Source organism: Ustilaginoidea virens, chromosome 1 (genome assembly GCF_000687475.1).
Source record: "Ustilaginoidea virens chromosome 1, complete sequence".
NCBI lineage: Eukaryota > Fungi > Ascomycota > Sordariomycetes > Hypocreales > Clavicipitaceae > Ustilaginoidea > Ustilaginoidea virens.
In genome coordinates this window covers 3106759-3120028 of record NC_057316.1, presented here as the reverse complement: position 1 = coordinate 3120028, position 13270 = coordinate 3106759, and the positions used below count along the sequence as shown (strand labels likewise).

At 57.9% G+C, this 13270-nt stretch overlaps 4 protein-coding genes across 4 annotated transcripts; 1 reads left to right on the top strand and 3 right to left on the bottom strand.

Moving 5' to 3' along the window:
- Positions 1-320: 320 nt before the first annotated feature.
- UV8b_00604 (uncharacterized protein) lies at positions 321-1861 on the bottom strand (the record flags this gene model as incomplete). The annotated part of the gene is made up of 2 exons (XM_043138102.1): positions 321-1298; positions 1415-1861. The coding sequence occupies 2 exons, from the start codon at positions 1859-1861 to the stop codon at positions 321-323; spliced, it is 1425 nt and encodes a 474-aa protein (XP_042994036.1).
- Positions 1862-3616: 1755 nt separating this feature from the next.
- UV8b_00603 (uncharacterized protein) lies at positions 3617-5278 on the bottom strand (the record flags this gene model as incomplete). The annotated part of the gene is made up of 1 exon (XM_043138101.1): positions 3617-5278. One exon carries the CDS (start codon positions 5276-5278, stop codon positions 3617-3619), a length of 1662 nt encoding a protein of 553 aa, XP_042994035.1.
- Positions 5279-6079: 801 nt separating this feature from the next.
- On the top strand, positions 6080-7371 carry UV8b_00602 (uncharacterized protein; the record flags this gene model as incomplete). Its single annotated transcript, XM_043138100.1, has 3 exons — positions 6080-6130; positions 6202-6319; positions 6533-7371. The coding sequence occupies 3 exons, from the start codon at positions 6080-6082 to the stop codon at positions 7369-7371; spliced, it is 1008 nt and encodes a 335-aa protein (XP_042994034.1).
- A 692-nt stretch (positions 7372-8063) lies between these two features.
- On the bottom strand, positions 8064-12271 carry UV8b_00601 (uncharacterized protein; the record flags this gene model as incomplete). Its single annotated transcript, XM_043138099.1, has 3 exons — positions 8064-8601; positions 8788-11834; positions 11915-12271. 3 exons carry the CDS (start codon positions 12269-12271, stop codon positions 8064-8066), a joined length of 3942 nt encoding a protein of 1313 aa, XP_042994033.1.
- Positions 12272-13270: the final 999 nt, after the last annotated feature.

Genomic DNA, 13270 nt, shown 5'->3' with positions numbered 1-13270 from the left:
AGCGTTTAATAGCGTCGACTATGCATAAAGAAAACCCCCCCAAAGAAAAAGCCAGGAAAAAAAAAGATGATGAAGAAAGAGAAGAAGAAGAAGAAGAAGAAGAAGAAGAAGAAGAAGAAGAAATTCGTCAAGGTTCGTAAAATATGATAATGGGCGAACCCCCAGCCCATATGCGCCGACCAAGGAGCTAACCGACCTGGAAACCATTTCTAGCAAGAGCCCAAGAAAAAAAAGAGTGCCTGGACAAACTTCCCTAGTAATGGCCCCCCTCGCGTCTATATACATACATGCATACATATATATATATATATATTTCATTTTCAGGCTCCCATGACACGCGCCAATCCGTTGCGCCCCGGAGGCAGCTGTATCTCTTCGTCGTCAGAGCTGTCGGCCAGCTCGGCTCCGGCGCAGTCCAGCATACGCTCAATGTCCTCGTCCCTCGGGACTTTTCTCCTCGTGCCGTTCCCGATGCCCAGACCGCTGGGGAGCGAGAGCGTGGTCCGGTGGCATCCCACGGCGGGACGCTTGGGCGTGTGGTACTGCTGAGGAGAGCCCCGGCCGGGTGGGGACTTGTCCGAGCAGCCTCTTGTTGTCGCACCGGGCAGGGAGGGTCTGTTGGACGGCAGGCCTCTTCGCGGCCCCGACGGAAGGGCGTGCCGGTTGCCGGCGCCGCCGGGCAGAGGGGCGGCGGAGTGCGGACCGGGCGACCCGGACGGCGAAAAGCCGTGCTTCAAGCTGGCCGAGTTGCCGGGGCTGCTCATGAAGAGCAGAGTCTCGATGGCGTCTTGCTCTCGGACGTTCTTGTGCGGCGAGTAGAGCACGGGATCCGCGCTGCTCCGCGGCGTGGCGTGAAACGACGACGACGACGACGACGAGGCCAGGTGTGGACGGGAGAGCATGGTGGGCGTGGAGCGCGGCGGGCTCGAGCTGCGCCGCGGGTTCGACCGCGGGTTCGACCGCGGGGCCGGCGCGGGCGCGGGCGCGGACGGCCGTACGGGCGCGGGGGGCGCAAGCTTCGGCTTGTGGGACAGGGCCGTCGTCGGTGGCGACGTTGACTTGCACCGGTGAGCGGCCGTCGGGTCGGGGTTGGCAAAGCGAGCCTGCGACGCGGGGGCGCTTTGGGCAAGGCGCGGGCTGGCCGAAGACCCTGATCTGCGGTAAGCGGCAGAGGTGCTCGACGTGGGAGACGAAGCTTGCGAGGCGAGGCCTTCCACCTCGTCCAGGGATCTGGTCTGCCAGCCGTGGTTCACCTTGACCATGGCGTACGACAGCCGTGTTTTCAACTCGGCAGAAAGCTGTTCGGGGTAGGCAGCAAAAAGCATCAGCCACTTGCAAAACAAAGCGGGTTTATATCAAAAGGGGGGGGGTTGCATATCAACAGAGAGAGGGGAGGGGGGTAAACGGGACTAACCTCGCCGAGGGTACTGCCAGGAGTCGAAGTGATGCTTGCCGCGCTTGCGCTCGTTGTCCGAGAGTGGGCTTTGAGCGGGCTGATGCTTCTGCCGCGCGGCTTGACCTCTCCGTCGGCCATTCGCTTCCTCGAGCACGCGGCGGGATCGACGCCCATCCTGTCCTGGGCAGCGGCGATGGCGGACAGCTGGTGTAGTTGGCTTCCTCGGCCAGAGGCGCCAGCGGCTTCTGCCAGGCTGCACGTCGCGTATCTCTGCTTCAGCATGGCGACTGCGTTTGCAGCTGCGAGCGCATCGGCGGCGGCGGCGGCGGCGGCGGCATCGCTGGCCGGGGGAGCGCCAAGCTGGCCGGTGTTGGGGGAGGATGGCAGGTGTGATACGGACCGGGACTGGGACTGGGTCTGGCTCTGGCTCTGGGAGTACGAGTTGGTGCCGTTGGCCGGTGCCATGATTCTCGCCTGGCGCTGCGGGTGTGCCGGGCGAGGCGCCTGTTCAGGGTCGATATCGATATCCATTGGGAGGGGGGGGGGGGGGTTGGGTTTGTTTTCTTTTCTTTGTTTTATTTCCTGGGTGGTTATTTTCGCCAATAAGACGTGTGTGTACGGTGCAAGCATTGACGGGCCGGGGCGCAGGTCGTCTGTCCGGGGCGCTCAGCAGGGCCGGGGGAAGGGGGCCGTGACTTGGGCACTGCTGGACGCCGGACTCGGGGGTGTTGCAGCACGGTTCGCGGCGAGAAGCGGGAGGCGTGTCCGTGTCCGTGTCCGTGTCCGTATCTGCGGATGGCCGGGGGGCGCGGGCGCGGCTTCGATTCGACTGCGGCTTCGACTGCGACTGCGACAGCGACAGCGACAGCGGCTTCGATTCGACTGCGGCTGCGACTGGCCCGTGGAGGGAGGAGGGGGTCAACTGCTTCTGCAGACGAGGCTCTAGTCAAGTCAGCCCGAGGAGCCGCCGTGCCATCGGAAATCGCCACAGCCAAAATGCCAAGGTGAGGGAGGAGGTTGCGAGGTGCGAGTCGGGGGAGCCGGCAGCCAGCAGAAGGGGCATTTGCCTTTGCTGCATGGTTACGCGGTCGGGTCGCGACGGATGCGGGAAGAAACCAGACCAGACGCAGACGGTTCAGGGTTCGCGGTGGCGCCCAGTGTGCGTGGGCTTCTGGGCTTCTGGGCTTCTGGGCTTCTGGTCCAGCCTGGTCTACCTTAGGTACCTAGGTACCTAACCTGTCTGGCTCTGGTACATGGCACAAGTCTTCAGGGGGGGGTTGGGTTAGGTACCTATACCTAGGTAGGTACCTGGAAGCGTTGGCCGTGCAGGGCGCGGCTGCGCATGTACCGGCCGAGGTACCCCCCCTGCGCTGCAGTTCGCAGTTCCGCACGACCTACTCCGTACTCTGTACTCCGTTCCCCCTACCTACCTACCGGGCCTACCCCTACCCTACTCTGCACCGAAAACGGCACGGCTTGGGCCCTGTGACCTTGTGCTTGCACAGAGTACCTTGGCTGGCGCTCTCCGCTGAAAAGAAGTTCTCGTCTGGGTCTGGTGTGGGTGTGGGTGTGGGTGTGGGTCTGGTCTGGTCTGGTTGGTTGGCAAACTTGGCGCGTGGCCCAATCAGCGAGCGCATCGCCCCGCGCGCCCCCTTCCCCTCCCCCCTTCCCACGCCGGCGGCAGAAACCACAGCGTGACGTGACCAGGCCGTCAATCTTCTCGACCAGCTTTTGTCGCGGCGTTGTGCGTGCGGGATTAAATGGAATAAAAATGGCCACTTGAATGAAGCTGTCCCTCGAAAAGTTACTGCCGATGCCCGGGTGCGGGAGGACGACAATCTTCCGCCCGAGAACAAATGGCCCCATGGTTGGTTTCGTCTGTGGTTTTCGTCTGTGGTTTCGTTTGTGGGCGCCGTTTTCGTCTCTGGGCCGTTGGATGGGCCCTGATTGGCTCTTGGGGCCTCTAGCAGCTCCGTCCCCCGTCACGTCGCCAACGAAACGCGTCGTCACGTGCCCCCAGCCTTGGGTGCCCGGGGCACGCAATCTACGAGCCTGGAAAGCCATGTCGCTCCCTGTTAGAGGCCTGCTCTAGAGGCCTGCTATGAATGCTTCATGTTATGTTGCTTCCTTCCTTCCTCTGACGGCTCCCGAATTCTGCTCCCAACCTCCATTTAGATCGAAAAGACGACCATGGTGACAATGTGCTTTGCTTGCGTGATTCTAACCACAGGTCGTCGGCTCGTCCATGTTACCCCCTACGCCCACACCCCTCCTTGTGTGGCCACGTGCGCCTCCGTCAAGAATGACGCCCTCGTTGTCGTCCAAGTCGTCCTGCACTCGCCTCCAGCGTGTTTTGCCTTGTTGTCGAGTGCTGGCCGCATCGGCGTCCTGTTCCTTGCCGCTTGCCCGGAAAACAGGCCTTAGCAGGGCCCCCAGTAGTGGGTTGCCGCTGAACGCTCCTCCAGCCTTGCGGCCCGTTTGGCTTGCGGTGCCTGACCTCTCCTCGAGGACACCTTGGTGGTCGGCCTCGCCGTCAGAGTCATCGGGGGTAACCGGTCTTTCCATGGCAGCCATCTTTCGAACCACCTTGCGCCCGGCGAGGTCAATGCTCATCACCTGCTGTCGCTTCTCGTAGTCTGGCCGCGCGTTCCATTCCATCTCTCGCAGGAGCCTTTGCTGGCGCTTGAGCTCCTTGGCCCTCTCTTCCGGGCTGGCCCACATGCTCCCCGAACCAGTCATGGCACCAGAGACGTCGAAATCCGCAGCCTCGTCGCGCACCGTTGTGCGTCTCGCGTTTTGCGCCTGAAAGTTGAGCAGCTTGTCGCGATGCTCTCGGGCCTTGGCGGCAGCCTCGGTCAGTGATTCGCCAGAGGAGGAGGAAGAGGCGTCAGCACCACCTCCTCCTCCTCGTGCCGTCGTAAAAGGCGGCGGCTTCTTGGCTACCTCGGCTCTTCGATGCGATGCTGCGTTGGCTGCCATCTTCTCTCTTCCTCGCTCATCCTTGAGCTCCCTCACCATTGCCTGAACTTGGGCCGGGTTTAGCAAGGGGGACGCGCAAAACGTGCAGCGGCCTAATCCCTCTCTCATGCATACAACCTTGCCACAGGACAGGCAGTTGGGCGCCGCTGCCTGAAGGGGATGCCTTTTTGCCACACAGTTGCACCTTTGCCGCTTTCCATTGTCCAGCGTGGGGTTTGTGGTGATTTCCAAGGCTCGAATGGCGGCGTCCAGATCCGCGAGAGCAGCCGACTGTCCGGCCATGGGGGTGCCGCCTGCTATCGATACTTTGGCCACGGCGCCTTCGGCTGGTGGCTCCGGGGTTGAGGCGGCCCTGGGCGCGGCCTTGACCTTGGCATTGGCCTTTGGCGGGCCGTCCGAGATGAGATATCCCGCCGATGGCGCATGCTGCTTCGGCTTTGTCTGTGGCTGCTGCTGAACCGGCGGTGTCCCTGCTGCTCTGGAGGCGGGATTGCTGCCGCTCGGCGTGCCTGCACGCCGAGGAATGTACTCAAAATCCGAATCCGTCTTGCTATATGCCTTGCTTGCCGGGCCAGCGTATTCGTCCACCTTTCTCGCTTGCGGCACATGGATGGCCGGTTTTTTCTTCTTTGGCGCCCTCTTCGCCTTTGGCACGGCTTCGATCTCACTTTGGTGTGCGGTCGGGACCTGGGCGGGCGGTTCTCTTCCATGCGAGTTGAAAGATGCAATAAAGTCCACGGCCAATGGCGAGTCGCCTAGCAGGTTGCTGAAGTGCGTGGCGGCGTCCGGTTTCGAAAGCGTCGAGGCATATTGCAGAACCTGTTGGAGCTCTTCCTCTGGAAGGGGGAGCAGCTGCGACAGCTGCGACAGCTGCGACAGCTGCGAAGGCTGCGCGAGGGACATGAGCGAGCGGGTTAAGTGGGCTTGGGGATGCGTTGGTTGAAAATCACGAGAAGCTTTCAAAAGGTCCAGAAATTGCCTGGGTATCCGAGGACTGAGGTCTGAGGTCTGAGGTCTGAGGTCGACGACTCGGTCAATGACTCTGACTCTCCAATCCAAGGTACCGGGCAGGAGGTACCAGACCTCTATTAATAAGCTGCTATGTAGCTTCTAGGAGGGCAGGTACCGCCAGCCTCTGCTGCAGTAACCAAGTTGGCCCCTCCTGACCGGCGAACCCCCTGGCCCACCCGATTTCCGCAAAGCAGCACGAGCGAGACGGAGACAATTGAGATGACCTGTCCGATTTCCAGACGCCGTGATTGCTGCTTGCTCGACTCCGTGCTCCGTTCTCCGTTCTCCGGTACAGCCCGGCTCAAAGGCTTGGTCGCTTGCATGTTTTCAGCCGATCTTGCCTCGCAAATCGACATTTGACGCTGCCAAGCCACAACCAATTGACTCTTTTACTTACCTCGTCGTGCCTGTACCTACTGTACCTACCTGTAGCCTAGCCTAGCCTAGCCTTCAAGCTGGCGGCTGTAACCCGCCTCCCCCTCGCCTCGCCCCGAAGACCCGAGCTATACCCGAAAGGCCAAGTTTTGTCCAGTCCAGTCAGTCAGTCAGTCAGTCCAAAGGAAGGTGCTCCGCTCCGCTCCGTACGCTCTGCCTGCTCTGGCCTTTTCATTTTTCCAAATCCCGTCACCCCAATCAAATCATCCTTTTTTGTTGCCTTGTCACCACCTCCGTCTGTCCACAACCCAATTCATCATGCTGGCCTCTGGTATTCAGCGAAGGGCTTTCTCCGCCTCGGCTCGCAACGTGCGTCTGTAACTCTTTGCCTCGCCTCGCCTCGCCTCGCCATTGCGCTAACCCGACTTTTTCCCTGATAGCTGTCCAAGGTTGCTGTCCTCGGTGCTGCCGGTGGCATTGGCCAGCCTCTCTCCTTGCTTTTGAAGCTGAACCCCAAGGTCACTGACCTGGCGCTGTACGATATCCGTGGCGGACCCGGTATGTTGAATGCAAGCCCCTGTCAAGTCGTACAGTTTGTCCAACGACAACAACATCAACAAACATCAACAGCACCAACAACACCAACCGCCCAGCGGATGCGCCAATTTTCTTGCTGCCGGGCAAGCTGGCAACGAATCCCATTCCCGCACTTTTTATCCCAGCACCAACCATCCCGTTCGAATGCATGCTAACCCGGCTCGTTCCGAACAGGTGTCGCTGCTGACCTTTCCCACATCAACACCAAGTCTACCGTCACCGGCTATGAGCCCAATGCCGCCGGCCTGGCCGCCTGTGTCAAGGGCGCCGACATCGTCCTCATCCCTGCCGGTGTTCCTCGCAAACCTGGCATGACCCGGGACGACTTGTTCAACACCAACGCCTCCATCGTCCGTGATCTTGCCAAGGCTGTTGCTGAGAGCGCCCCCAAGGCAAAGCTCCTCGTCATTGCCAACCCCGTCAACTCCACCGTCCCCATCTGCGCCCAAGTCTTCAAGGCTCGCGGTGTCTACAATCCCAAGACCCTCTTTGGCGTCACCACCCTGGATGTCGTTCGTGCCAGCCGCTTCGTCTCGGAGATCAAGAAGACAAATCCCGCGGAGGAGAACATCACCGTCATCGGTGGCCACTCCGGTGTCACCATCGTCCCCCTCTTCAGCCAGAGCAGACACCCCGACCTAAGTTCCAACGCTGAGCTAGTCAAGCGCGTCCAGTTTGGCGGTGACGAGGTTGTCAAGGCCAAGGACGGTGCCGGCTCTGCTACCCTTTCCATGGCCATGGCTGGTGCTCGCATGGCCGACTCTCTGCTCCGTGCCGCTGCTGGCGAGAAGGGTATTGTTGAGCCCACTTTCGTCGACTCTCCTCTGTACAAGGACCAGGGCATCGATTTCTTCTCCAGCCAAGTGGAGCTAGGCCCCAACGGTGCCGAGAAGATCCTGCCCATTGGCAAGATCGACGCCAACGAGCAGAAGCTTCTCGAGGCATGCCTGGGCGACCTCAAGAAAAATATTGAAAAGGGCATCTCTTTCGTCGCCCAAAATCCAGGCAACTAAATGCATCTTGCGAACCACATGCCCTGAATAGCCTCCAACCCCGGACTCCTGGCTAACTGGGGAAATGGCGTCTAGTCCCGTATCATCCTGGAGAGGCTAGTCGTCCCTACCAAGCCAATATGGGGGTGGGCGGGCTGTGCTGGGTCAAGGATTCTGGCAATGTACCAACATGATGAAAAACGGCGATTATTGAAGCGTGTACAATCGTGAACTGGCCATCTGACGCAACAAATGGTAAAAGAATTGGGGCAGGATTTATTCTTCCCCTGCGTTTTTACGAATGCCATAGAGTACTTTAATAATACAAGTTACTGTACCATAGGCCACTCCTCTTGTCTTGGACATTCTTCTCGTCATTTGCATCCAAGTACAAAAAGTTATTGTGAAACGATTCCAGTCTACATAACAGGACACTACTCTGCCAGTCCCGACGGATCCGCAACGCCGTTGGTACGTTGTATGTATTGTCCTTCCCCCCATAGCTTTTCTCTCTTTTCCGTTGTATCGCGTTGCTTCGTGTCTCCCAATGGACAAAACTCTATTGCTCTTTTTCGCATTACGTATGGACACCGCCGCCCCCACCCCCTGTCTCGCAGCCCAGGATATGACAGGTTGTAACAGCACCTGAACCAAAACACCATCATCAAACGTTCTAAGTCTTTTTTTTTAATAGGAAAAAAAAAAAAAACCCCTCACTGAGCGCGTCGGCCGGCCTTCCACTCCTCCAGCTTTCTCCTCCGCTCAGCAACTTGACGCTCAAACTCGGCCACCTTCTCCATCCTCTTGCGCTCCTCGTCGGCGGCCTTCTTCTCGGCCTCGATTTTCTTGCGGGCATTTTCCTTGTCGAGCTGATCTGGTCGTCGCTCGGCGATATCGCGAGCCTGGTAGTCGCTGAAGCCGGCCTTGAGGCCCCTTTCAATGACCCAGCAGACGGTGTAGTCGAGAGCCATGCAGATGGCCATCTTGAGCTTGAACTCGTCTGTAAACTTGACGAGCTTCATGCCCTCGTTGATTTCGGGGACAAGCTCGAGAGCGCACACAAAGGCGAGGCCGGAGACGCCGACTATGCCGTAAAACATGGCCTTGTTCTCGGAGAGGGACTCGCGGAACGGACGCCCCTGGTAGTTGATGGCAAAGGTGGACACTTGCTGAATGAGCTGCAGCAGGTAGATGGCGGAATTGAGAAGGGATGGTTCGAACTCGGCTTCCAGATCGACGAGGCCAGATCGACTAGAATGACAAAGAGGTTAGCAGGATGCTTCATTTGGTAGTGCGGGATTTTGCTTTTGCCTTCTTTCTTTGGGTTTTTTTTTCTTTTTTCTTTTTTTTTTGGGGGGGGGGGGAAAAGAAATGGCAAAAAAAAAAAAAAAAAACAGAGAACAAAAGAAGAAAGAACAGAAGCAAACTCAGACATACGGTTCAATCTTCTCGCAGAGACGGGCAATGTAAATCAGCGTCACAATGTGCACGGCAAACTGTCCTAGGATGGAGCCAATGATGTAAATGTTGAAAATGTTGGGTTGGGGGCGCTCCTTGCTCAGGCCCTCCACAACCTTGGCGCGGGAAATGCTGAGGAAGCAGACGGACATGAGCATGCCGCTGATGGTGTACTGGGTATCGCCAAACTTTATGCCCTCGAGGTAGAGGACTGACAGAGAGTAAGCGCTGATCAGGCAGTTGAGGGCAAGAATCTTGTACATCTGGATGGTGGCCACGAGTGTGCAGCGGCCCTGCCGGATAATATTGGGGATGGCCATGACGTCGCGCAGCTTGGACGTGAATGGGGCGGCAACCGATGCATCACCCAGCTTCAGGGTCGGAGGCTCGTCGTCGCCGAGTTCTGCCTCGAGCATCCCGCCGGCAAGCTTGTCAGCGAACCCGGCAGCCTTCTTCTGAACCTCGGCCTGTCGGGCATTCTCGGCAGAGACCAGGCTCCGAGCACCAGGCGATACTATGGTCTCGACCGGGTGGCCCTGCGCTTTGATGTATGCCTCCACCGTCATCTTCTTGTTCTTGGCCTCCCGTTCGGCAGCCTTCATGTAGTTGGGGTTGGTTGGACCGGGCGGAAAGAGATGAGCAATCATGACAGGAACGGGCGGCGTGGGTTGGTTGAAGCGCTTCATCAAGTCGCATTGCTTTTGGTACACTTCCTTCATCTTTGTGTTTCTGGCGTGCTCGGCGATGCGCGCCAAATCTTCCTTGGTACCGTTGAGCAGGGCAACTCCGATGTGCGCCTGCTTGAGAGCGCCGACATCGTTTGTACCATCGCCAGCCATGAGAGTGTAGTAACCCATGTCTTTCAAGCCGAGCAGAATATCCTCCTTTTGCTTGGGCGATACCCGCGCATAAACCCAGGCGTGGCGCAGCAAAGAATTCCAGCCGGCTTGGTCTTTGAACTGAGCCAGCGCATACCCGGTAACGCAGAGGTCCTTGGTGCGGAGGATTTCAGAGTCGATGGCTTGCCTTGCATCGACAGGGATGCTAATCTTGTCATCGACGCTCTTCCAAACCAGCCTTTTCCCGCCCGCATTATCCTCGGGTGCATCCAGAATCAAAACGTCCCGATCAACAATGTCTACCTCGCGAGCGACGTGGACAGCGGTCAGAGGGTTGTCTCCTGTAATCATGACAACGCGGTGGCTACTCTCGTTTAGCATCCGGACAGCCTCCTTGGCATCCTCCTTGAGGGGGCAGTGAAGAACCAGAAAGCCAGCAAAGGTGAGGCCGGCTTCAACCTGTTCACGCTTCAAATCGTTGATTTTGCCGGAACTGAGTTCAGACTGGACCGTGAGCTGCTTGTAGGCCAGAGCCAAGACACGCGAACCCTTGCGGGTGAAGTATTTGAACGTCTCCTCATAGCCGGCAGGAACATCAACCAGCATCCTCATGATCGTTTCCGGAGCACCCTTTACACCGACAAAGGTACCGCGGATCTTCTTCCCAGTCTTGGAGATACCGTTGACAAGGGCGACCGAGCTTTGGCGTTTGAGCGCCGAGGAGAATTGGAAACGACGCTTGATCTGAACTGTTCCTTGAGTGCCGTTGTTGCTTCTGCTGGCCAAAATATCGTTGCCTCCGAGCCCCCACCCGAGGGACGTAAGGGTTGCCTTTTCCATCGGGTCGCCGACAATATCGCCTTCCTCGAGCCTGACCAGGGCATGGGCAGTGGCCAGAACCAGCTGCGTCTCAAGGCTCGCATCCACCACAGAGACCATTGTGGAGTGAGCCCCGTCAGTTTCTTTGGTGTCGTTGATCTCGGAATTGGCCAAGCCAAGCCCCGCAATACCTTCCACCACCAAATCCTCCCCGGTGAGGGTTCCGGTTTTGTCGAAGCAAGCAATGTCAATGCGGCCACCGTAAGGGATTCTAAACGGCTCGGTGCAGAAAATGGCCAGCTTGGAAAGCGCTGCCAGACTGGTGTTGACGGCAAGGCTCAGCTCCATGGGCAGTTCCGGCGGAACGACACTGGTGACGATCAAGATGCAGTCAAGCAGAAGCTTGGATCGCTTGCGGTCCTTGCGCACACCTTCGTCCCAGACATACCATGAGGCGGCAAGCGCAAAGATCAAAAGGAAGAGGATGAAAAGCAGGGCTTCAAAGTTGTTTGCGGAAACGCGCTCGGTAGAGTAAATCATGGTGCGAACGAGGCTGCCCTGGGAGGTTTCGAACCCGGTTTTCGTGACAATGGCCATGGCTCCGTTATCAGGCGGCGGGGGGACGCCGGATGCAAGTTTTGGCTTCTCTTGGTCGGGATTGCCGTGGGTAACTTGAAGGACCTTGGTTCCTCCCCACAGGAAAGCATTCTTGTCAAGCCCCTCGGTGTCAAGGGCGGCATCCGAGGGACGTAGCTGGATGGAATCCTTGAGCAAGGGTGTGCTCTCTCCGGAAAGCATCGCCTCGTTAACGATCGCCGTTCCCTCAACCAGCAGCATGTCGCAGGCGACACCACTGTCTTCCTTGGTACGTCCCACAGACACCAAGTCGCCGGGGAGAAGACGATCCGTCTGCACTTGAGTCCATTTCCCGAGGCGAAACGCCCAGATATCGTACGGCTTGATGCTCATGCCGCGGAATTCGTTGAGCGTACGCTGGCGCTGCCAGACAACGGTGCTCTCAAAGGCGACGAGCATGAATAGCGTGAAAAGCGAGTAGTACCAATACTCATCGAGCAGCCAAAGACCGACGCAGAAAATCTGGAAAACGAAGAAGGGCGCGACAGCATGCTCCTTGAAGAGCTCTGTGAAGGTCGGAACAGGGATATCAAAGGTATTGGTGCCGTAGTGCTGCTCGATTCGCGAAATGTCCGACTGCTTCTCCAGGCCCCTAGAGGACTGGAAGTGCCCGACGGTGGGCTTGGGTTCGTTGTCGATATCATATTGGAGGGTAGAGAACGATCTCGTGGTGGTATCGAACAGGAATCGGCGCTTTTGGAAGAGAAAGGATGTGTTGACCTTGCCGCCAGTCTATTGCGTGAGACGTTCCCATTAGCTGTGAAGATGGACGGGTATTGCATGAGATCGAAAGACGCTCTTCTTGGCCCTACCTTGTCTCGAACCAGTTTGCATATCTCGCCAGAGCCAGAGTTGGCGACGGGGAGGACCTTGATGAGCTGAGCCTCGTCAACGGTTTTGACCTTGGTGGCCCTGAAGCGTGCGTCCAGGCCGACACTCCAGTGGGTGCTCAGCCAGACAAGTGACTGCAAAGTGATTATGGTGCCACACCAAACAAAAGTCCATTCTGGCGCACCGATGTACTTGTCGTAGAGTTCCTTGGTCAGATAGTAGCGCAGGAAGATGGGCCAGATGATGGCGAACGGCCAGACGTAGGCGTGGAACTGCAAGGGAAGCGGCAGCAGCAACTCGGCCTCCTTGATCTGGGCATTGTCGACCAACGGCGCCATGGCGACGATAACGACGTCGTTGGGTCGCAATCTCGAACGAACCAGGGCAGGGAGGGGGGTGAGGAGAAGAGAAGAGCCCAAGATCTCTCTATACCAAAGCTAGAGACGATTGGTGGGAAAGTCACGAGGCCAAGACAGGGAGCGAAGCATCCACCAGGGTGAAGACGGATGAAAGGAGGCCAGGCTGCGTGGCCGTGACCATGAGGGGAGAAGAGAATGCGAAGGTCGATTCTGGTCAATTTTTGGCCGAGCTGGACCCTCGTGCGACTCTTTTGGGCGACGACTCTTTTGGAGAGTCGCGATCTGTACTCTTCAAGTTTTTTGCCCTGTCAGAGCCCCATGCAGCCATGCAGGCAGGTTACTCCGTACAGCAGTGCCCCGTGCCTTGCCAGCTCTGGTGTGGCGGTTGCGCCAGGGGACTTCAGGGGACTTCAGACCAACTGAAGTAACCCACAGCTCCAGGGTACCCATTCCTAGGTGAGGGCCTAGGCAGGTTCGTAGGTACCAGCCTTAGGTAGGTACAGTACCTTATGGAGCGACAGGTTCTTGTTTGCTGCACACAGTGTCAGAACACACACACCCAGGCTTATCTGGGCACCGATAAGGTCAACTGGACTGCACGACCGACGTTTATCATCAGAATCATAAGGATTTGCAGAAATCCAAGAAAATTCGGGGATCTAACAATGCCGGAAAAGCTCTGTTTCATTCAAAGAAGTTTCTTAAAGGTGCAGGGATCAGCAACTTGGGCTTTATGCCGACATCCTCGGCCTGGGACCCGCGCCCGACTAGTCCGTCGTCGCACGCAGCACGGAGTCCAGAAAACCAGGCCCGTTTTAATTGGCAGACAGACCACCGTGCCACCACAGTGCCATTACAGTGCAGGCACGGTGCCACATTCCGCGGGTGCCTGGCTTGACATCACGGCTTCCTCTTTATCCGTCAGCTCTTTCCTCAACCCACAGAACTGCCTTTCACATACTCCGTGCCCGATCGCGC